This window comes from Haemorhous mexicanus, chromosome 3 (assembly GCF_027477595.1).
Source record: "Haemorhous mexicanus isolate bHaeMex1 chromosome 3, bHaeMex1.pri, whole genome shotgun sequence".
Taxonomy (NCBI): domain Eukaryota; kingdom Metazoa; phylum Chordata; class Aves; order Passeriformes; family Fringillidae; genus Haemorhous; species Haemorhous mexicanus.
The window spans coordinates 51,963,199-51,986,760 of NC_082343.1; the positions used below are offsets into that span (position 1 = coordinate 51,963,199).

The 23,562-nt window shown below is 39.8% G+C and overlaps 1 protein-coding gene across 5 annotated transcripts in view; it reads right to left on the bottom strand.

The window, feature by feature from the left end:
- Nucleotides 1-923: 923 nt before the first annotated feature.
- MAP7 (microtubule associated protein 7) overlaps nucleotides 924-23,562 on the bottom strand; it is a 110,216-nt gene continuing 87,577 nt past the window's right edge. For all 5 annotated transcript variants that reach the window (XM_059841794.1, XM_059841797.1, XM_059841795.1 and 2 more), the window contains 11 exons: nucleotides 22,496-22,620; nucleotides 19,928-20,037; nucleotides 19,260-19,540; nucleotides 15,517-15,700; nucleotides 13,478-13,670; nucleotides 11,895-11,996; nucleotides 11,564-11,614; nucleotides 11,410-11,467; nucleotides 8,848-8,986; nucleotides 3,473-3,699; nucleotides 924-2,754 (listed from right to left, as the gene is read on the bottom strand). In XM_059841794.1, coding sequence (XP_059697777.1) covers nucleotides 2,744-2,754; nucleotides 3,473-3,699; nucleotides 8,848-8,986; nucleotides 11,410-11,467; nucleotides 11,564-11,614; nucleotides 11,895-11,996; nucleotides 13,478-13,670; nucleotides 15,517-15,700; nucleotides 19,260-19,540; nucleotides 19,928-20,037; nucleotides 22,496-22,620 — 1,481 coding nt within the window. In that variant the 3' untranslated portion in view covers nucleotides 924-2,743. The remainder of the gene's footprint in view (nucleotides 2,755-3,472; nucleotides 3,700-8,847; nucleotides 8,987-11,409; nucleotides 11,468-11,563; nucleotides 11,615-11,894; nucleotides 11,997-13,477; nucleotides 13,671-15,516; nucleotides 15,701-19,259; nucleotides 19,541-19,927; nucleotides 20,038-22,495; nucleotides 22,621-23,562) is intronic.

Genomic DNA, 23,562 nt, shown 5'->3' on the forward strand with positions numbered 1-23,562 from the left:
ACATGAAGCAAACAGAGCTAATGGCGAGCCATGGGGCAGTTGTGATGTACTGAAATAACTCACAGAGCATCATCCCTGTGAGCATCGATGTTGTGCTGTGGAGATGGCAGCACAGATCTGAGCCTTCCCAGAGCACACAGCTTTCTGCTGGGGAAGGCTGCTGCTCCCAAACCTTAGAACAGCTGTCTGCATTTGCTACTTCTACCTCACAGAGTAGTTCCACTTTGCCCCTCATGGCACAAACAACAAAACCAGTTGCAATAGCAGGCAGAGGAGCTGGCCTTCCTCCCATAGCATATTTTATTGCCAGAACAACACTCAACAGAAGAGAAACTGTTTTCCCTGTGTTAAAAGAGGCTAAACCAAAAGATTTTAAAATTCAATATTAAATCTTTTTTTATATTTCATACCCGTACTTCTACTCTCAATTCCCTTGGTTTTATATTGTATGTCAGGCTCCTGAAACAGGAAATTCTTGCTCTCATTTGAAGCAAACCTGGATTGACTGTAATGACAAACTGTTTTTAATCCAGCCCTGCTAAAAAAAAAAAAATCAAGGCAAAAAAAGTAAATGCAACAAATTAAGCCAGCCCATTTTTCCACAAACAGTGAAGCAAATGTGCTGAAGTCTCCCCAAAAATAGACCAGCATAATTTATAACCAATCCTAAATAGCTCAAGATCAACAATTACAATTTGAACCTGATCCTAAATGAATCCTAAGACTTAAAACTGAAGCTAAATGAAACTGCTTATTTCATTGCTCTCTTTCTTGTTGCAAGTGACTCTGTACTGATTTTTAGTAAAGAAATTAGAGAAAATCTGAAGCAAAATTTTAAGCAGACCATGAGTAGCAAGAAGAGTTTTCCATCAGAGATTGACTCTTGCTTCAATTATGCAAGAAAATGAAAATATAAGTAGAAATAAGTATTTCAAACAAGTTTTATTTGGTACTTACATGCTATATATAGTTTTAAAGAAAAACTACATATTTTGGACACTTCAAAATATTGTGGCTATGTACATGGAAAACTAAAGAAAGCAAGAAAGGAACCCAATTCATTTTACTGTGTCACAAGTTACTATTGAAAGCACTCTGACTGAATGGCTGTTTTTTCCCTTCCATAAATATTCTGGCAGATGAAGTCTCTCTCATTTTATTTCCATTGCTTTTGTCCCATCTCCTCTATAAGATGAACACTCGGCAGCAGCAGAAATTTCTTCAAAATTCTTCAGGTTTGACTCAGAGGATTTCTTCTGCTAGCACAGACTTTCTGCACAGCTTCCTAGAGGCCTTGCTCAGTGCTCACTAGAGGCAAGTGCAGGAATGTTAATGGTAAATTCTCTGTTAGCAGGAGCTGAGAGCCCATGAACCTCCATTTCCCCTACCCAAGGATCTTCTCACTGATTCAGAGAGCAATGCCTTAAGCCTTTGGCGATGCTACAAACTCAAACACCCAGAGCGAGCTCTACCTCCAACAGCATTGTTTAGCAAAGCACAAAAACGTGCAAGATTTTACAGTTCTGCACAACAGCAACCAAAAATATGGGATGGAATAATGAAAGACAGTAGAAATCAGCATGAAACTAAAGAGAAAGCAGCCTGCATCACTCTTCTTATCACTCAAACTGCACTGCTTTATAAAAACCACACTCTACATAAAAAAGCACAAACAATGACCATTTTCCATTTGCTCTGAAACGAGCAAACCCCAAAAGTCCCTGAACCTGCATCATCATCCAAAAGTCAAATATTCCAGGTTTCACACAGTCTTCAAAAGTTTGATAAGGCAAAGGAAAAGTCTTCCATCATTGGGAACAGCAGCAATTTACAGGACTCAGAACAAGGTATTTCCTTGTATGTGTGTGCACACGTGTGTACACATATGCATCTTTTATAGTATTGTGAACATGGATTTAACTAAAAAAAATCAAGTTTGCAGTATCTTTTTTACCACATTTGTCTAATTTATTCAATCAAATTATTTCTGTACTGAGCAAAATTCATAAATACATAATCTAGAACCACAATAGGTTATCCTCTTGTCCATGAAAAAATAACGCTTTCAAATTTTCACATTTTAAAACCTTTCTTGTTTTGTGTTTTTAGAGAAAATTTGAGAAGATCATAGTGACGTCTCAATTTACAGAATGTCCCTGTAGGAATTACATTTACAAGAACCTGATACAGAAGCCTATAGTTCGCCCCCATAATTAGAGTTCTCTGCAATAACATTTAAACCAACAGGTTTAAATAAAACACCCCATTAACTCTACTTGTAGAGTAATGAGGCATTTATTTTTCAAGTATTAGAACCACAAAGTGTAAAAGATTCTTTGCCAATTTTACAATTATGCCTTTTAAACCAACACCCACCTTTTTTAAAAACAAAAAAGAATCAGTCCCACCACCCAAATCAGCCCGTTACTTTCAGATTCCAGTGTCTTGTGTCTTAAGGAATGCAGAAATATTCATTTACTAACAAAAAAAGCTTGTTGGAAATAGCCATATTAAGTAACGCACGTGAAGCATGATTTTTCTAGTGATGAAAGCTATTAGAATGGTGATCCAAGTCTATTCCCCTCATTTCTTCTGCTGGTTTTACTAAAGTCCTTCCAAAAAAGATATTCAAGAAATCTTTAAAAAACTGGAGAGAAAAAATAAAATACTCCTTCATAGCATGGAAGAAACTCCACTGACTGCAGAGATGCTCATATCACCTTTGGTTCTTCAGAAGAAACAATCAGATCACTTCTAAAACAGAAGGTAAACATGACAGGTCAGAGTGGCAAGTCCTTCTTCAAACATGCCTATGCAATTATTTTAATGTGCAATGATTTTCCTTACATTTTTAGGCCAGAGAAAAATACAGTGCTATCCAATTTAATTTGCTAAATCAGTATTTGCTTACCTAGCATTCTTAAAAAGTTATGATGTAATTCAGAAAAACCCAATGTCCTGGAAACCAACCCTCAATGCCTGCAAGAACTTGATGAGGAAAGCGCATCCAGAATTTCAAAAAGTAGTTTTTAAGAAGTAGTTACTCCCCTTCTGCATGTGCATGTCAAGCACTGCACTTGCAAAACTGGAACCTAGCTGCTGATTATAAGGTCAGAATAGCAGCTGTCACCTATCACTTCTGCTTGAAAGCACAGGGCAAACCTTTCCAAGCACTTCAAATGTCAGAAAGTAAAGTATATGTGAGAAGCCCTCATCCAGGAAACGATAAGGCCTCACCACCATTGCACTGCATCTGTATGTGCGCGGCAGGCATAGCTTTACCAAGAGATGTGCTCCTGTCCCCAAGTAATTAAAATTCGTTTAAAATTTCAACAGAGTTTAAATATTAAAAAAAAAAAAGAGTTTAAAAATCCTTAAATGAATAAGCTTATCAATATAAGCTGATTGAGAGCTCTGAGACCTTTGTCAATTACAACAAATTCCAAGTGTTAGTGAACCACAGCAAACCTACCTGCTGTTTGATGTGTTTGAACACTATCTACCTGAGGCAAAAGAGTGCCCTTATCTTCAAAGGCTAGAATTGGATTCAAAGGAATTTCAGGACTGTTGCTTCCATCATTGTTTATAGCATCCAGCCGGGATGGTTTAGAACCAATAGGAAGGTTCATGATCTCTTCAAAGTTATCATTCTGCATAGACATTCCATTTTCATTTGCATTCTCCTCTGGATTGAGATTGCTGAAAGAGAAACATAGCAGTTTTTCATTACATACTTCATCTAGAACAGAAATTTAGTCATCCTCAAAGCAATAGTACAAATGGAAGAGAAGTCTGCATCAATCCCAAGCATTCTTTCAGCCAGTGAAAACAAAACTATGCTTCTACCACAGTAGGAAAAACTGGTTTTGCATCCAAGTACTTGGTTTTCCTTCCCTCAAACCCATGGGATAGTAGTTACCTTTGGCTACATGATAGCCAGAGCTACAGGGTAGACACTGCAGTCTGAGAAGCAACTGCAATGGGAGTCAGTAAGAAAACTTCTGCAACACCACCACTACCTGGAACCACCCACATAATGCAATTTACAGCTCCTAACATCTTTTTCAGATGTCATAACCTTTGTTGTACCCTTTCTCTTATTGCAAATCAATGTAATTACCCTTGGATAAGATTACTGTTATTTTTATTATTTCTTGGATCACTTCCTGCCACCAGTTCTGGAGCAGCTTCTTCTATATGTCACCTAGCCGAGAAAAAATTCCCTTTTCAATATAGTCCCTCCTTTCAGTCCCTTCTCCCATACAAGATCTTAGGGGCCATTTCCAAGGCACTACCCAGCTCCACGCTTCTCCTGTTGATCACGTCCAAGCCAAAAGAGCCCTCTCCCAGAAGCCCTTGTCAATCTGGACTTTCATTTCCATCTGCCATGTGACAGAGATACCTTATGAGCAAGCTCCTGTGCATCTCCCCCAGTCTAGGGCAGCACAAGCACAGACACTCTGCATTTACATGTACTGTGCCCAGATGATACGTGCTCACGTCTCACAGCCTTGGGCCTCCCCTCCCAACCCCTTTATTAAGTGCTGCATTGTCAAATCCTTCTGACTCTGCACATGGCATGTCCTATCCTGACAGAGAGGAGAAACTAAGGTGCTATTCCAGGATGACAGTAATGGGACCATAAGCTTCTCAGGCCAGAGCAAGTACTCAATGAATACTCAAAAATCTTGTGATCTTCCAGAGGTTCTTCCTAAAGCCCTCAACAGTTAGATCCTGGCAATCCTGGGTACCTATTCCCTCTTTGGACCCCATCGCAATTGTTCAGGTTCTTTGGAAATGTTTTGGTCACAAAGGCACAGATGCAATTTTCCTAGATTGAAACTTGGCTTCCAATTTCCTCAGGCCATTTCTCAGAAGGCAGCTTGGTTTCACAGGCTTATTTTCTGACAGCACATTTACTAGTCTTAAAAAGAAACCTGCTTGTAATTGGCATGCAGTATATTTTCATTTGCCAACTTCTTTGTACAACTTTGCACAAACAATTAAAGAATTGTTTTACAGTATTCCCCAAGAGACAAAAAACAATCATTGCTCTTTTGAAAGTGGCAATGCTTTTTTATCCAAAGCTCAGATTTCCTGTGAGAATCACATGCTGGTGTTCATATCAAGCTTTCCCAGTTTTTCAAACCACCACCAGTTCTTTTTCAGAATGGCACTTGCCTTTTTTTTCATCTGTGGATATGCTGGGCAAATTTCAAAGTGAAAAATATGTTTCACTGCCCTGAGTTTGAGAGCAGGTACAGAAACCCTGCTGGCTGCCACCCTTTTGTGCCAGAGACTCACATGTGTAAGATGAGGACCAGAATCTGTGAAATGCTGTAGGACTATTAAAAGCTGCTCTGTCATGTATGGTCATTAGGTTATTATTCACTAGAAGGTATCCTATTATTTACTTTATCCCCATATACTGCCAATAACCATATCAGAGCTAGGATAACATGCCAAGTTTGATGAATGGAGTTAGAAAGAGGTGGAAAGAGAGCAACTGCTCATTCTTATAAATTAAACAGCACAGTAGTTTAACAAGTATTGGAGCAATGAAGAAGCCTCTTGCTTCTGCAAACAAAATTTTTCTACCCAACTTATTGGCTGACTTAGTGAATAAATAATTCTTCATAGTTTATATTTATGTGCCATGTCACTGCCAGTATTACACATGGAGTTAGAGCATAATTTACTGAGACTTGAACAATGTCTTTTGAGACAGAGGAGTCTACAGTCACAAAGGGGGTACAGAAAAGGAAATCAGGACTATAAATATTCTAAATTTTGTGGTATAAAATCTTCTAGATTCTATGCAGCTTGATCCACCGAAGGACTGGAGGAACAAATGTAGACTAAACAAAGGGGAAAATGGAACAGTGGAATTAATTTCCAGTGGACATCTTAGAGGCCACAAGCTCAAAAGGAGATTAGATGAATTCCTAGGAGACTGGTATGCCCTTCAGCTTCTGGTAATTAGCAGCTTAGGGACTACTTGAGCCTATGGTTGCATTTGGACCACAATGCTTAGCAACCCTTCACTGGCCAGAGGATCTCCTGGTAATTACCTTTTTTTTTACTTTTACATTGTGCTACAGGCCATTAAAACAAAGAACACAAAAAACCAGAACAGGTTTTTGACCTGCTACAGCTGTTCTAACTGTCTTATGTTACATTCTTAATGTTGTCTAAGTGTCTAATGCAACACCAGAGATATCCTTTTCAGGCATACAATATTGCAGAAAGAAGTGGATAATTTTGGCATTCTAACATATTCCATAAATGTGTGTGTAGCAAGACACTTATGTAATAGAGGAAAAAAAAGTTGCCTAAGTTGTTGAGAACGCATTTCCAAACATAACAATCTTGCAAGCATCTGAAGGAGATCTCCATGGCAGCTGAAAAGTATCTCTGCAGCTTCACATTTTGACCTGGACACATCAATATTAACAAGATAGACTAGAGGATGTTGGGAAAAAAGGAGACAGTTTAATTAAAGAAACTGGAACATCCAGAAATTTAAAATTACTGAAAATTATATCTCTGTAGATAATTTTAGCCAAAACTCTATGTAGATACAGCCTGAAATTAGAATTTGAAGAGACTAAAAAATAAAGAAAGCCAGAATTCAGTATATCTGCTTCCGATCATTCATCAGAAATCAACACCGAATAGGAAAAAAAAAATCAGATTTGCAGGCCTTTGAACAACACTATTTTCACAGCTGTTATTTCTGTTCTGAAGGAAAATGTCAGTCACCTCATTTATTGAGAGGATTTTTGCAGAGGAGACATAGATAGACATTAACAGCAAAATGTATCCCAGACTTCTGGATTATTTAAATAAACGGTGCTTATTTTTAATCCAGAGACAACAGCACTGAAACCAGCCAGCAATGAGGAGCTTTCTTTTCCAGGACAAGACATGAAGGCGATCACCCAGACCAACTGTGTATTTCTAAAAACTGGTCATCTAACCTGCCCAGACCCAGCTGCACGCAGCCAGGATGGAGACACGCGAGGTGAACTGCACTCAGCAGGTGTTTTGCACTGCATTGCAAGTGTTTGTAGAAAACAGCAAAGAAAAGAGGAATTACAGAAAAGAGTAAATACCATAAGGAAAATACTGTCAACATAAACCACTGTAGTGAAATAACTTTTTCTAAGAAGTAGCAGGCATGATCTATCTTGGGCAAAGAATTAGGGAATGGAGTACAAGCAAAAAATCCGTAAGTGGGCTATGCATTAGGCAGCTGTAGGGTTCTGCATCACTCAATCCTCTCACCCACACAAGCACATGACCCAAGTTTCCCAGGTAACACCTTTTTAACTTCTGGTCAGAAATCTCAGCACTCTTGCCCTTAAAACATGAAGAAGTAGTTTTCAGACAAAAGACAAATCTTCCTGAGGGCTGGAGTGAGGTGCTCACTCAAGAGACAACCTGCACCCACTGCCCCTGTGTGTGCTACCATGTCCGGTGTATCTGGATGCCAGATAACCACAGCACGCAAGATACAGTAGCAGTGGTGTTGGCACCTGTGGCTTTTACCATGTGACAAAAATCTGTGGGACACTACCATGTGCTTCAGGCTTCATCTTCCCAGTCACTGTGGATGTACCTCTGAAGCAGACATATTCCAACATGGCATGTGGAAGTTTTCCCTTCCACAACCTCACACGTGCTTCCTACTTTTGTCAGTGTTCTTCAATCTCATTTATTCATTCTTCACTGTGGCCATTCTGAGGTTCCTTCCATGCAGATTGTAATGGTACAGGACAGCACTCATTAGTGTGGCACATTTTGTATTTCAAACATCAAGGTGCTTGTAAGGCTGGGAGTGATTAATATTTTAATAGCTGCCCAAGACAATTATGAGGCAGCTCTGTGCAGCTCATCCAATGCACCTCAGTGTCACTGACAGAACTTCCCTCAGCAGGAGCATCCTTGTCAGCATGACAGCAGGCTAAGATCCCCCAGGCATATGGAGGGATCGAGAAAGGGCAAATTCCTCCTTCAATTAGTGCCAATCACACCCTGAAGCATACTGTCCATTACAGACTGCACAATGGCTTCCCACATTCAAGTTTTTCCATGCATACTCTGGCACTACCTGCATAAAACATGAAAGGACTGCGAGATTATTTGGCTTTCTGCATCACTAAAATTAAAATAACTGACAGCTCATGCTTATGTAACGGATGTCACTCAGTTCAATACTGAGGTTTCAAGCTTTTCAACAATTTCTCAAAGTCTGAGTGCCTTGCTTCATGGCTACAGAGAGCTCCCAATCTATAATATCTGCCTCCTCAAATACTCCTTATGAGGAACAAAGGTGTTTTTTTTAATGCATAACCAAAGTGACTAATCCTGTATCTCACACAAAGGACATATGTACAACGCCACTTGCCAGTACTTCAAGCAGTTTAGAAATCAAAAAATCTAGGCTGAAACCACAGTATTCATTATTTGAATTAAGAAAAGCAGTGCCAGCCCAGAGTGGGTTTTATGAAGCTTAATTCAGGGAAAGAAACAGAAAAAAATCCCCTTTCCATTAAGTTTCAATAAATGTAATAATTGCTGCCAAACACATTGTTCCGAACACTGCAAAGAACACGCTCTATTTTGTAAAAAATTCTTCCCTATCATTTAGCAAAAATCAGTTACTACTCCTTGAAATATGATAAAGTTCTTTCCTTGACAGAGGAAAAGATAAAAACCAAGAAACAGGGCAAATTGAACAGTTGCTTCTTATTTAATTAATGAACTCATGGATCTGAATTAAATGTATTATTCTAGCAGCCCTCTCCCCCAGCCAGGGCTCCGTGACACCGGGCCGTGTGTTACCTGTCCACGCTGCCGGGGGGCTGGTGCGGGAGGCCCCCGCGCACGCCGGCGGCCGCAGTCCCGTTGTGCGGGGCTGGCACTGCCTGCTGCGGCTGGGGCCCTGCCGCCGGCTCCGAGGGACACGCGGGGCTGCCTGCGACTGGGCAGAGAAAACAGGTTGGCATTAAACCAAGCAGCAGCGTCTACCCTGTAGATTAGGGGAAAATATTTTCTACAAAAGCCAGCACAGCTAAAGCGAGTTAGTTTTAAAAAAATATAGGGTTCCCACACCCCTCCCCACCTCGCTACCCAACTCCATTTCCTTTGTCAGCTTTTCGGGCACACAAACCCTGTTTCGGGACCAAAATAAATGTCAGAAAGCCAGATTTCAAAGCCATAGCTTTGTGAACAAGAGTAAACATTTAACAATCATATGCACAATTGCATCGTATAAGCCAGTGGGCAAAAGAGGCTGATATCTGATAGAATGTTATGCTGGCACTTCTCAAGTAGCAATAGAAAATGGAATAGAGCCAAACTTGGATATTACTAATTCCATACACTACTATTTCTTGATTCCAATGACTGAAAAGGAAATCAAGGGAAAAAATGTCTCCACAGGGAAGGACACTTCTTTCAATAAGTACCAAATGATTACTATAAAACATTGCAGAGGGCAACATAAAATGAGATTATCCCTGTCCCTCATGCCAAGACCACGTAATACTTGTTTCTGCCTTGTGGTTTTCTTTTAAAGTACAACGACAGCCTTCTGCATTGTATCTGGAGTCCCTCTATTCATAATCAGGTCAGTAAGAGGAAGCAACTGCACCCCACCCTGCTAACATCTGCCACAGTAATTGCAAGGACAATTCAGTATTCATAGGCTTGGACACATTTATCTGCATTACCCAAAACCTCATCTGGTTAGCCTCTCCTTCAGCTGCTCAATTTCACTGTACTCCAAATGTTTGGGCTGAAGACTTTTATACTGAATGTCTTAGTGTGATCTTTGGCCAGTTTTTATATGGAAGATACTAGAAATAAAGGTTTTTGTGATTCTACAAATTGAATAACAGGAAAATACATTTGCTTTAACATTTAGAAGGAAAAAGCAGAAAAAAAAAGAAATGTGGAACAATCTCATATTTTTGAAGCAGAGGCCAAACAAATGATAAAAAGGTGATGGATTTTTTTCATTGTGTGATTTGGCCATTCCCACAAATGTCTCCTCAGGTTTTGGCAAACAGTAAGACTTAAGAAAAAATTTTAAAATCAAATTGTTTGTGGAGAGTCAGGCAAATTCATGTGGCTGGAATACACCTTCAGCTCAATGGTACATATAGATAATGCAAAGTCAAACAGTAAAGCAGCCCTGAGGCTGAGAGCAGTTTTCTCTTTTTTCTCTTTATTCAGTCATTCAAGGACTCTGGCCTTCCCTTGGGCCTGGGGAAATGGAGATCCAAAGTTTCCTCTGCCTTAGGAAACTGATAGAAGACTACTTTTTGTCTATCTCTAGAGGGAAAGCACTAGCCAACGGTTGTGGAAGCCTTTATAGTTTCAGGAACTCTCTAAATGGTTTATAACACCTTCAACAGTGCCCAAAGACAAAGATGGTATGCCAGATGAGTCCTGTATCAGTAGCTCACAAACCTTTTTCCCCTGAGATAATATGTAAACAAATAAGAAACACAGGTAATGAAATCTGCGTCAAAAGGCTTCCTGACAGTACTAATTATTGTGTCTTTAAAAACCAAGAAAAAAGGTCATCCATCAGTCAGTGCTGCTGTCTTCCCTGTTACTCAGCCCAAATACAAAGGAGAAAAAGATTAATGTCTTTTAATATGTTATGCTACAATAGGATAAGCCATTTGATAGCTTGACTTCAGTATCTTTAAACAGTGCTAATTCGCACCTGGTGATTGTTGAATACAATTTTTTTTTCCTTTGTTATAAGTATATAATAAAGGAAAAAATATATGTATATATTCTTATATAGAAGATTACCTAAAAAGAAATAGAGGGAATGGAGTAGAAGGAAAGCATGAGTGTGGGTGGGACAAGACTAAGCTTTTATAGCAGCTCAATTTTGTCAAAAAAAGAAATAAGGACCAAGTGAATAAGGCAGCAGGTGTGGAAGAAAGAAGTCACAGGGAGATATTTAGAACAATAAATGCTTTGTTTTAATGACTAAGAAGAAATAATCTTTTAAGAAAGTGGAGTAAATCTGCAACAAGCACATATGAAATAATATAAAAAACAAAATGTAGAATCAGTTTATTTTGTGATCCAAATCACAAAAGAATTTCTTTTCACTATATAAATAATTAAACTTATTAAGAAAATTCCTTTTGAAAAACTCCAATGTGACAAAGTTGCTAAAACATTGGACTCATTTAGTAATGGCTAACTACCTATAAAGAAAGCCTAAATAATTAATGTCTGCTAAGATTTCATTTATATTCCTCTCATAGTTTTTATTACAGCAGTTAATGTGTCAAGCTTCAGAACTGTTTCTCAAATCATTGTGCTCAGTAGGCATTTATTCACCTGTTGTGCTCAGGGCACAGTTATACACAATACCTGCTTCTCCAGTAATATTTGCCTTTGATATATGTCCATTTTGCTGGTCATTGGATTTCTACAAAGGAAGCACAGTTTTGTAAATTAAGAATGGCACTAGGGAAAAAAACAAAAACGTGTTCAATATTTACACATGTTAAGAAGCAGCACTGACCTTATCTACAGCTTCTACACGCCTAGTTCTCTTCATGATCTCCTCAAGCCTCTACAATGAAATGTAAAGGAGTAAAATAATGTTTGGTGGCATTAACTTGAATATCATTCTCCCAAACCCCAACTGCTTGTCATTTATCAGCTGTATCTGTTTATTGCAAAAAAATGAATTATTTATTACTGTTGGCAATATTCCCTTCATTGTTACATCAGGCCAATGAGGACTGCAGCCTTTCTGAGAGCACATTTACATCATTTGCTTCCTACTGCTCAGGTGGAAACAGACTGCTAAGGCACAAGCAATCACAGTTTCTCTGCATGGACTGAGTTACCTTCTTCCTTTCCAAGCGCTCTTGCTCTTCTCTTTGGAAATGCTTTTCACGTTCCAATCGAATCCTCTCGGCCTCTTCCCGCAGGCGAGCTTCCTCTTCTTTCTGTGTTGGTGGGAAAAGAAAAAGAAGCGAGGAAAAATAAGTGAGGAATGACAAGTTTTATGCTCTGTATCTAATTATGCATGTCTACAACACCCTGAAAAGACACATTTGCAGTTTACAAGTCACCAAATATTTCTTCAGATGGAATTGTGCATTTTTTTATTAATTTCCATGTTTTGCATAGTATTAAGAGAGAATAACCAAACAATGGACATCACGTTTGATTCTGTACCTTTCCAGAACACAGCAGATGACAAATAAGGAATAAATTTTCTAGCCTTCAGCATTAAAACAACAGCCAGGAAAGTATTAGAAAGATCCATAGTTTGTGTGGTGGATATTTTTGAGAGTAAAACAAATGCAGTAGAATGTTTTGTTTGGCCAACAGTAACTGTTTAATGAGACCAAGGGCAAAAAGCCACAGGCCCATTTGCACAAACTTTCCATTTCTGCTTTTTTAAAGAAAAGCAAAATTTGTCTTGAATATACTGTAGAGGGGCCTTGCTTCTTGACTGGGACACTGTTATATGATGGAACTACTACAATAGATAATTTTTTTTTACATCTCTAACATCCAAAAAAAGCCTTGGCCATGTGCTATCTTTGAGGGCTAAACTGAGTTACGCCTCAGTTTAACATTTCAAAGAAAGTAGCACAAATCTTTTGAAAAAGAAGAAAGGAATTTCTCAGCCATATTCACTAACACAGTCCTTTAGACATTTATTATCAGAATCATACATTTATACACCAGAAGAAAAACCTCATGTCTACAAAGCAAATTGAAGTGTTGGATTGTGGAAGAACAAAGCACATGCAAGAAGTAAGAGGACATGTGAGAAGAGAAGAATCCTATCCAGAATGCTTACCACAGCCTCTCCTGAAGTCAGTAAACTAATATTATGCCCATCAAAAATGAAAGCACTTGAAAAACTTAATTTTCATTTATTATGTCTTTTGACTGATTTCTGGAGTACTGGGCCAGATAATGGCTCTCCTTGGTTTGATTAAATCTACCCCTTCCCACCAGCCCCACATAAAAGCAGCATTTGACATAGGATTAGAATTCAGCAGTACTATATCTCCAACACAATGAATAGTTATCTTTAGATCTGGACTTGCTATAACTCTTGGGACAAAGAATTCTCATTGTCCTTGGGACAGATAAATTTATCAAAATTCCCCAATGCAAGTATATTGATCTTTTCATCCCAATTTATGAGGAATAAAAAAGGATTTGTTCAAAATACATTGAAAAGGGAGAGGGGGGGAAAAAAACCACCAAAACCCAACTCCCTACCACATTTTTTTGTCAAGTAGAAAGATCTCAACTCTTTGAGCTACTCTATGGAATGAACTCTGTCCCAACACTTTTGAGATAGCATTTAAATTGTAGATATTGCTCTAATTTAGGTAAGAAGTGCTGCTACACCCAACTTTGCTGCCAGCTAGACTGGCCCAGAAATTCCAAGAGGGAAGCATACTTGTTTCTGAATGCGCTCCATCTCTTCTTTCTCCTTCTGCTCTCTCTCTTCTGCCTGGCGGCGCAGCCGTTCCTCCTTTTCCCTCTCCTCTGCATCCTTCCTTTGCTTTTCTGCTTCTTGTCTGCGAGCTTCCTCCTCCTCTCTGCGAGCTCTTTCTTCAGCTATCCTCTGTGACAACTCCTCTTTCTTTTGTCTGCAATCATTAAATAAGCATAAGAAAATCAGGTAATAAAAGTAGGGAGAAAAGCCAAACCACCAGATTCCTGATCCAGCACTGCTGTCCCAACTTGATAAAGGGTACACTGCTGTCCTATTCCTAAGCTGTCTTTCTGCTTCTGCCACACATTAAAGCCCTATGGAATATAAAACACTTTGCAATTTACCACCAATACTTCTCCAGCATGCCTCTGCCTAATCCATGACTTGCATACTTTCTGAGTCAGAAACGGTATCTTTGATTATTGCATTTTGCAAAACATTCCTTTCTGCTATAATCATATTAGAAACAGTATGCATTTTTGGCACCCATCTCACCTCATGGCAATGATTATTCCTTGATTTAAAAAAATAGCCAATTCTGCTGATTTTTGAAGGTTACCTCCTAACCTTACTAATGGCCCCGCATATCCTCATGTTATGAAGTGAGTGACTTTTCCCTTAACCTTTGATGTTTCCAAAATTATTTAGGACTTTTTAGCGCATCTTCCCAGCTGAAGAATCCTCACCTGCTTAGTAGACTTTCATATGGAAACTGTTTTGTGCTTGTGATCTTCCTTGATGTCTGTCTGCCCTTACTTTTCTAGTTTTACTAATTTTACTATGTCAAAAAAAACCCCAAAAACAACTCAACATTCAAAATGTAGATTTAACTTGGGTAGTTCAGAATAACATTGTTTGTAGATTCTTGTTCAGAATAACAAGAACATGTTGTTCTTGTTTTCTATTAACTTGTAACAGTTCATTTACTTTGTCAACCATGACTCACCTGATACTTCCATATATTCAACTCCAAACAAGATCTCCTCCCTCAGAAATAATTCAGCCAGAGTCACGTTAGGATTATTTCCTATACACATTCCTTTAAATTATCAGTACAGCAATTCAGCTTCCGTTTTGTAGCTCAGATATGTCTCAACCTGTTCACAACTTACATATCTCACTGGAGACCAACATCATCTCACTGGCCTCAACTCCTTTCAAGTTCTTTTATGAAGGAGACACTTGGAAACTCCTTTCACTGTGAAAGCTGATTATTCTTTACTTTTTAGTTTTGATCTTTCTGACTTAGTATTTATTCACTGTATTACTCTTATGGCACAGCAGCTTTTTTTCTTTAAAACTCTTTTTGAGAGAGTCAGTGTTGTGAGCCTTTTGGAAAGCCAGGCTATTTTAACTAGTTCTGCCTTGTTCCTATTAGCAAAGTGGTTAAAGAAATCCAACAAATTCCAGAGGCATGGCAGCCCTCTGAAAAAACACAACTTGTGCTGTACCCAGAGTCATGAGTATCCAGATGGGCTACTCATTTGGTATTAGAAAGTGAGATGTAACAATAATTACCCTCCAAAACTTTTGGGACGGTGTTGGGGGTGTCTTTATTTTAAACAAGAAAACAAAGAGGTCTAAGTCACAACAACTGGAGACTTAAAGCACCACCCACAACAGAGATCTTACAACTCAAAGTAAGAGACTTTGTGCTGATCACTAAGTTGAAAACAGCCATGCAGAGTTCTCTAGCTGGAACAAAAAAGTACAGCTTAGTTAATCTCTGAGGAAAAAACAAATCACAACTGCAAGGATCTACTCTCTCCTCCTGTCTTATTTTAAAGCTCTACTTACAAAAAGTTTTAACCTTACACATCTGCTTAGGCATATATTCCACCAACTGAAAAACCCAACGGGAAAATACAGTTTTGGGGAGGAACTTGTGCCTTGTGCACTTCAGTGCTGTGCTTCATATATAACAACGTAACAGCAGAAGACACACAAGCTGCTAAAAACACACTTCTACATACTTCTCTAGCGCAGAGGCCTAGAATTACCTTTCAAGCTCTTCTCTCTCCCTCCTTTCCTGCTCCTCCCGTTCCCGCTGCTCACGGGCAAGGCGCCTCTTTTCAGTCAGCAGCCTTGTCGCTTCTTCAGGGTCAGTCGTACCTGCAGAGGGCTTGGGCAGTGCTGGGGCTGGAGAAGGAGTTGGTGGAGCAGGAGGTAGGGATGGGCTGGCAGCTGAAAAAAATGGGAAAGAAAATTAGTTTGTACAGACACAGTAGCAAAGATGTCACTCTCTTAAAAAGAAAATACTTTTAAATGCACTGCAAAGTGTTTCCAAGATAATGTGGTTTTTTAAATGATTCAGAGGAGGAAGATATTTCTAGATGCCAGAGGTTCACATACCTTCAGGGAAGTTTGGTTTTGCAGGGTATGTGAAAGCATCTGCACCCGAAAGTGTAAATCAAGTTTTCTTGACTTTCAGAACAAATGCTGACAGGGGCTTAACAGGAGTTATGCTGACTCAGCAAGCCCCTACCATCACATTACTTAAGCTTGCCCAATTCTGCTTGAAGAGCAGAAATAAAACATTGTGAAATTATATTTTCTTCTGTATGTTCATCCACATCTGAAGATCAGAGCCAGAATTTTTGGTGATAGTCACTTTTGGTGACTTGGTGATCTCAAATATCAACTGCCTGATGTGATCTGCACCAATGGTAGGACACCAGCTATCATCAGTTTTGCAGCTGCTCCAACCTGAGGCAACTCATGGGACACAGCTTTTTAAATTTTGCCACTAGTTTGGTGAACTGTGGCTTGTGTTCAACTTTCAGTAGTGCCTTCATATCAATTCTCTATTCAGGGCCAGCTTTGTCCATGTGGCAGAGAAGATGTTACAGGTTTTTTTCATATTTTTGTAAGTTTGCCTGGCATTCTCTAGCACAGGTACAGAGTGACTTATCACCTTTTCTCTAGACAGCAGGGACCTTTACCAACACACAAGCTAATGTTAGGAAGCATTCCCAGAGTAATCCCATCTGGTAATGCAGGCAAACATAGAGGGGGAAGACTTTGAACTGTCAATGAAATCAGATTCTGACCCAGTAATATATATGTAAAATAAGTCATAAGGAGCAGCAAGCAGATGATTATAAATCTGCATTTCTAACCACACACTGGGACGTGGCAATTTCCCTAACCTCACTAGCAACTTCTAAAGAGGGGTCTCCTCCCTGATTCCCCCCTTCCTATACCTCATCATGTAAACAAACATAAACTCATTTGTTTTCTGTGCTGAATTCCCATCTGTTGATCTCTCTGCTCTCCTCTTCTATCAGCTAAAAACTACAGAGGTCTTTCTATAACTGCTTCAGGGCTTTGACCGTGAATTCAAATGATACTTCTACACCACCAGTAATTCAAAGAGTGCCAGTGCCTGTTCTCTAGCCTTGAGGTGAGCTGGCACAGTTTAGCCCTAGTGCAATGGAGCACTATTCTCTCACATTACCAAAACAGGTATTCAGCCCAACCCCAGGGAACAGTCCAGAGCTGGGCTAAACTCCAAGATGTAGCTGGGAACTTAGAAAATTCTGGGATGTTGAAATATAAAAAGGTAAGCAATTTGATCACTCTGAATCTTGGGAGCCATTTAGAGCCATGCCCTTAGTAGCCTTGGGGACAGAAGGTAAGAAAATGAGAGGCTGCAATTACAGCCTGGATCAGAAACATACCAGAGAGCCTTTGTAATTGTAAACAGTATAAATGACAGAGTTCCTGTACCTCAGCCCTTTTTAATTTACTAACAAGGGCCAAGGCAGGGCTGTTGCTTTGAAGGGAGCACAGCTTTGTGCTGCTTGGAGCTCGCTTCTTGCCTCAGGCGCTGAAGTTGGCAGCATAACAAGCAGCTTAATGCACACCTGCCCTGCTGTCAGAACAGATAACACCCAAAAGACCTTTAAAGCTTCACTGGCATTAGTAAAGTTGTGTATGAGATTTGCCTGCAAAAGCCTGAACAGCTTCATCAGCAATTGCTACCTGCTGACCTCCTGGCTCCTGTGAACACAGAGCCAGCAGGCAGCTGAGCCAGACCAGCGAAAGGCCAGTGCCTTTCCTGTAGGGAATGAGCTGTATTCACCTGCAACACAGTCCCAGGAGAGTCAGCAACATTCCTCCAGCCCCAAATGCTGTACTTGCACCTCTCTAGATTCTCAAAGACAACCGTGACTAAGTTTTGGTAGCTAGAACCTCCATTGGCAGTACAAAGCCATCCTGTAACCTCAAATGTAAAATGTTCCGCCTGAGGTCTCCATCTTTGGTCCCAACCACCACCTCCTCTGGCTTTGGGAAAACACATTCAATTTGAAGGGCTGCTCACTGCTTTGACTATAGTGCCCTTCTCTTTCATTTGTCTCCACTTTATATTCTTGTTTGTATTCTTTGACGTGAATACAAACTACTTGACTTTTGAATACCTTTATCACACACAACCTTTTCAATACTAAGAGATCTTGTCACAAACTCAAATATTGACAGATGCTGCAAAGAAGAGAAGCCTTTCATCCTCCTGAACTAAACAGTCAAACAAGCATGATGGTGTCTCTGGTCAGCACCTTGTACTGGAGAGCTACAACTTGTAAACACTTGCAAAGTTATCTCAGTGGTATCTCTGAAATGGTCTTAAAAGGAAGTTTTCTCCTCAAAAGGAAGCAGGCAAAAGATAGCAATTAAATCTCCTTTGCATGCCCGTGGCCAACAGATACATCCATTCACCCTTTTTGTGGGGTTGCACCTTCTGGTAGTAGGACCTGGGTATCAGACAGGACCTACTGTAACAGGACTTAATAAAACAGACTAAATCAATTCATGTGAGGTTTTTTTCACAGAACAACCCCTAACTATACCTGCTGCAGTTGAATGCAAGATTACTAATACTTAAAATGGTTATCTGAAAGATAACTACAGGGAAGTCTATGAATTTTAAGTTCAGAATCGTAACTAACCCAACTTATGTATCCCAGTGGTCACAGTGGACTTTCTATCTCATCTTCAAGAGACAGTTTATGCCATATTTAGAATTAACTAAATTTTCTGCTAGAAGGAACCAATATTTTTTCATTTTCAGATTTACCTTTTTCCCCTTTCTACACTTTACAGTCTTTTTTTTTTTTTTTTGTGTACGTCCTTTTCTGCATTGCTACTTTTCAAGTTTGGTAGGGTTTGGTCTGGGTTTCTTGCTCACTGGTTAACTATTTTTAATAACTCATTTTCTCTTAAAAATTCTCCCTATTCCTTTTTACTCTTCTCCTTGGTTCTTTGCATTCCATTATATTCTGCTAATCTCTCCTGTGATATGTTCCTCTTGCAGTATTATACACAAGCTAGCAGTGTTACCAGCACAAGCACACTGTGTCTAGCAGAGCTGGACATTCTCACTGCTCACACACCTTATGTGATCGCTTACTATACCGTTAAGTCTTCAGACCATTATTCTTTTACTTCAAGAGTTTGTAAAGAAGCTATGTTATGATATGGGGGACAAAATTCCTGTCCAGAAGGGCAGAGAAGAGGCTTGTGAAGCCACCCTGTGTGAGGCAGCTTGGTATGTTGTTTTGACTTAGAAGCAGGAGGGCTTCAACCTGCCTACAATTTCCTCATGATGAACATACATCGGCAGGAGTGTTGTGAAGAATTCAGACTAACCTTTGACAGAAAAATACTGAAAGCTACATCATTTCAGAGAAAGGGAAGGAAAAATCTAAAACATTCCTTATCCTAAAGCAGGATGTCTCCTTACCTTGAGTTAGCTGTGCTTGGATAGTGAGCTGTTCCTGACTTGTGGGTTCTCCAGCACCTGCTGAAGTTCCTTTACTCTCTTCTGTCCTCGCCTCATTGGCCTTTTCAGCCTCCTTTTCTGGTCTTTTCTTCTCACCCTCTGATTTGATCTCTTTTTTGACTGGCCGGATGTTGCCAGGAGAGGGAGGACGTGTCTGAGCAGAGGAAACTTTGGAGGAACCAGGTGGGGAAGTTATCTGCTTGGGTGTGCCAGGCAAAAAAGGCAAAGACTTTGACGCATGCCTGTGTAATCAAAGAGTGACAATGCTGGTTTCCATTCATACATCACTTCTACAACCATAGCAGCTAAAAATAAAACCATTTCTCTGTTTCTCTATCAAGCAGGACTGCTGGCACAACTTATTTGGTTTCATGCAAAATGCCTGTCTGCAACTCTCCAGATGTGTGAGCACTGAGCCCAACCAGGAAGGAAGAAAACAGGTATTTTTCTGCCCCTTACCCTTTTCCAGAACAGTAGAAAGATTTTCTTTAAGCGGGACTGCCTTTCCCTTTTTTTGCAGAGAGAAAACATCTACATCATCAAATACATTTGCCCTGTTTCACATTTGATTAATAGAACAATCAGAGCTGTCTGTAGCTCATGTCCAGCTAAGCATGTACTTGACTTACCAAACTGGAGAGGGAGCTGATGATCTGGCTTTGAGGCTGGAAGTAAAATGACCTCCTTTAAAGTTGGCTGAGAAGCTGGATGGCAAATGGTCCTTTTCTCTTTTGTCAGTCTATAGCTCAGCAAACAAAAAGACAAAGTCAAGCCAGAGTTCACACAGCTAAAGAAAGCACAGCAAGCTTAGTTAAGGACAAGGAGTTGGGGGGCTGAGAAAAAGCAGTGCTGAGTCAGTGGTTTCTACAGCTTGTTTAACAAGTTCCTTAATATAGCTCCTGTAACCTGACACCAGCTTTGTCAGTAGATGTGCATTTGACAACAAGAATCCTTCTTAACCATTCTCTCCTGTCCTAAGATGTAATGGGCTAATTTGCAGAGGCCTATTTTTACACACGCAAAAAAATTACCTTTTATAGTTTGATCTTTGCTGACTGCCACAGAGTACCTTCCACTGCTTCCCATTAACACAGGATTTCTTTCAAAGAAAACACAAAACAAACTCCCCCTCCCCTTAGCTCATACTTGGTCACAGCCTTTCTATATGGCACAGTATTTTGGATTCAGGCTTAGAAGTGAACACCACAGATGTTCTCAAAGCTTTCAAATATGGTACACCAGTTATCCTAGTCTTTCTTTCCTTGGATGATTTTACAACACATACTTTTTGCCATTGGTTCTTATACATGATAGTGGTTTCCTTTTTTCCTTTTACTTTCTTTATTTTAAAAAATAAAATCCTAAGTTGAGAAACGTTTCTAATAACACAAACCAGAGCTACAACACAACTACTGCTTTAAGTGAATATATCAGAATTTAGGTATCTATATATTCTCCATATTTAAGTATAGATGAAAAACTTCATGGTTTTGGAATAAAAAGCTCAGACCCCAGGAGTCTGAAGAATAGGAATACTGGAAAGTACACTGAGCTGCCACTCAGCCAGCATGATGCAGAGGCTGCTGCTCACCACCTTGGCTGGGGCTTAAACACAACCCCTGTAGCAGGTGTATCACGAGGCTTGAAAGCCTCAGCAGCTGAAAGTTGTGCAAAGCTGGTCCCCTGAACTGAAAGACAGGTTAACAACTGGGAAAGACAGACTGAAAACAACTTCATGAGCACATGATGTGCTGAGTTATCAAAGTAAGCACAACCAGAATAAATGCACTACAATGAACAAGAGTTTTGGCTTGCTAACAGTAACTCACTGTTGTATCTACTTTATTAGTACTGAAAGCAGAGCATCAGAAAATTTTTCCTCATATCAATAAAATAAAAAGCTGAATTCATACAGAAGTTTGCAGAAGCATAAAAGATTCTCCACATCATACAGGCTACTGGAAACACCTCTTAACTCACTCATTTTATATTAACAACAGTTTTATATCACCTCCTCCAACAAAAAGTAACAACCTTTCTTCTTTTTAATTTAGAAAAAAAAAAGCCAAACCCCAAACCTCTTGCAATCAGAAAGACTTAAGAGGAAGAACCAACAGGCCATGCTCTATGCTCATGGCAGGAAATTTCTCTAGAGATACATACTAAGGCTATGCCTTAGCTTAAACTTCAGTATACTATCCTCTGCCTGAAAGATTAAGTAGAGGCTATGACTCATGGCACTTTGATTAACACTGCTTCCAACAAGGATGGCAGTAGCAGCACTGCCTCTTGACCTTCTGCCCATCACGCCAAATGAAAATGCAAGCACCTCTTACACAATGTTTTGCAGAGATTACTTCAACTCTTCTCACACTCTAAACTAACTCAGGTTGTAGAGTACAAGAAAAATTTAACTCCTCAGGTTCAGCAAATGAATCTGAACGGGGTCTGACTGCATCTCATTGGCTTGGATCACAGTCAACACAAGTTCGTTCTACTGTTTCAATTTTCCTAAAAGCTCAGATCAGCCCTAGTACTGCTGTTAAATCATTGAGAATGAACAGTGACCTGTGGAAAGCCTTGCTTATAAACCACGCTCCTAAACCAACTTGTTCCTTCCCAGTGAGGAAAAGTTTACTAGCCTTTCTCAGGTTCTGGTACCTAAGAAAGTACAGATGAAGTAGAGTACTCTATGCACCTGTGGACAGAGACATGTGAGTGCATGCTTTCCCCCCCCACCTTTATTTTAGGGGCTCAGCTGAATTTGCTAGAGGCCTCAAAAGACATCAAATTCTGGAACCTTTGTGGAAACAGCCTGCTGGGGAAAAAGAAGTTCCCCACTGAGGGAAAAATGGCAACACCATCTTGGGCCTTAAAAGGCAGCAAAGAATCCACTTGAGAACGGGGCACTGTGACTGCCTCTGTGCCCTGTGAGAAACTAAGGCATCTACTCTGCAAACACAGGTGTTTGGAAAACATCAGTGCTTTTCCACACAGATTCCTTGGGGCATAATCAGGCTGTGCCACCACGTAACAGCACGTTTCAGTTAAAATCCAGCCAACTATAACACAAGCTGGAGAGGTGGGGGCGGTGCAGAGGGGAGGAAGCATCCTTGCAGCTATTCCAGTCCTAACAAGCAGTGCAGTCAGGTGGTCATGGCACGGGACATCAAGGGCACGTTGGCTGCCAAGCTTACCCCTGCAAGGTGCGTTGTTCTCCGACGTCCAACGGCATCAGTGGAAGCATAAAGTTTTGCTCGTTCTCCTGAATTCCTGCAGTTCAGGGCCTTGTAGGACAGAGGACTGAGGGGGCTGCAAGATGCTGAACGGGGACAAACGGGGATAACTACGGTGTTGGTTGGTTTTGTTATTTATTAGTTTTAATTACAGAGTAGCATTGGAGAATTGACAGAGGAAAGCCAGCAGGAACGGAAACGACCGAGAAAGACAGAAAAGAAAGAAGGTATTAATACACAGAGAAATGACTAAGTATCAAGTCAGAACCATCATTTGACACATTAGCTTGGCCACACATACAGTAAGGATGGAAGTTCAATAGGTGCTCATGCACTTTTCCATTTGTAAACTAATAGTTTCTTTCTAAAATATTAAGATATATGCCATGATACTGGGTAGTAGATAGTGTTTTCCCGTTAAGCATTTGTACAACTGGTGGTTCTGAAAAAGCAGTAGAAACAATGACTGCTCTGACAGATTAGCTTAGTAGACACATTGAAATGAGTTTCAATTACATTCAGAATAGAAAGCAATCAAACAAAATCAGAATGCCTACGAACTGCATTGGAAGTGAAGAAAAATTAAAGGAGACATACACACAAAGATCAAAACCCATTAACAATACAAACCAGTTTCAACTAGGAAATCAATAAAATTGCTGTCTACAATTTGCAGCAAGTGATTTTTTTTAATTTTAAATTCTTCTTTTTAGGAATATTTTAGCCCATTATATTTTTGATACTTCTAGAATAAGAACTTACTAAAATACATTCTCAACAGCAAACTACTATTTTAGGCATTTAAAAAAAGCAGACTGACAACAACAAATCAGCTTGGAAATTAGTTTTTGAGTAACCAGGATGGAAGCTTGTGTTGGTCTGCACAAGCAAAAAGACTATTACCAAAAGACCTGACAATAGGAGGTATCAGATATACAGTGCTCTGATTTTATCCTCAAAGAGAACTTTAACTGCAAAACATATCATGGGAAACTTCTTGCAGCAAAGTGTTCTTGGACTTTCTCTTG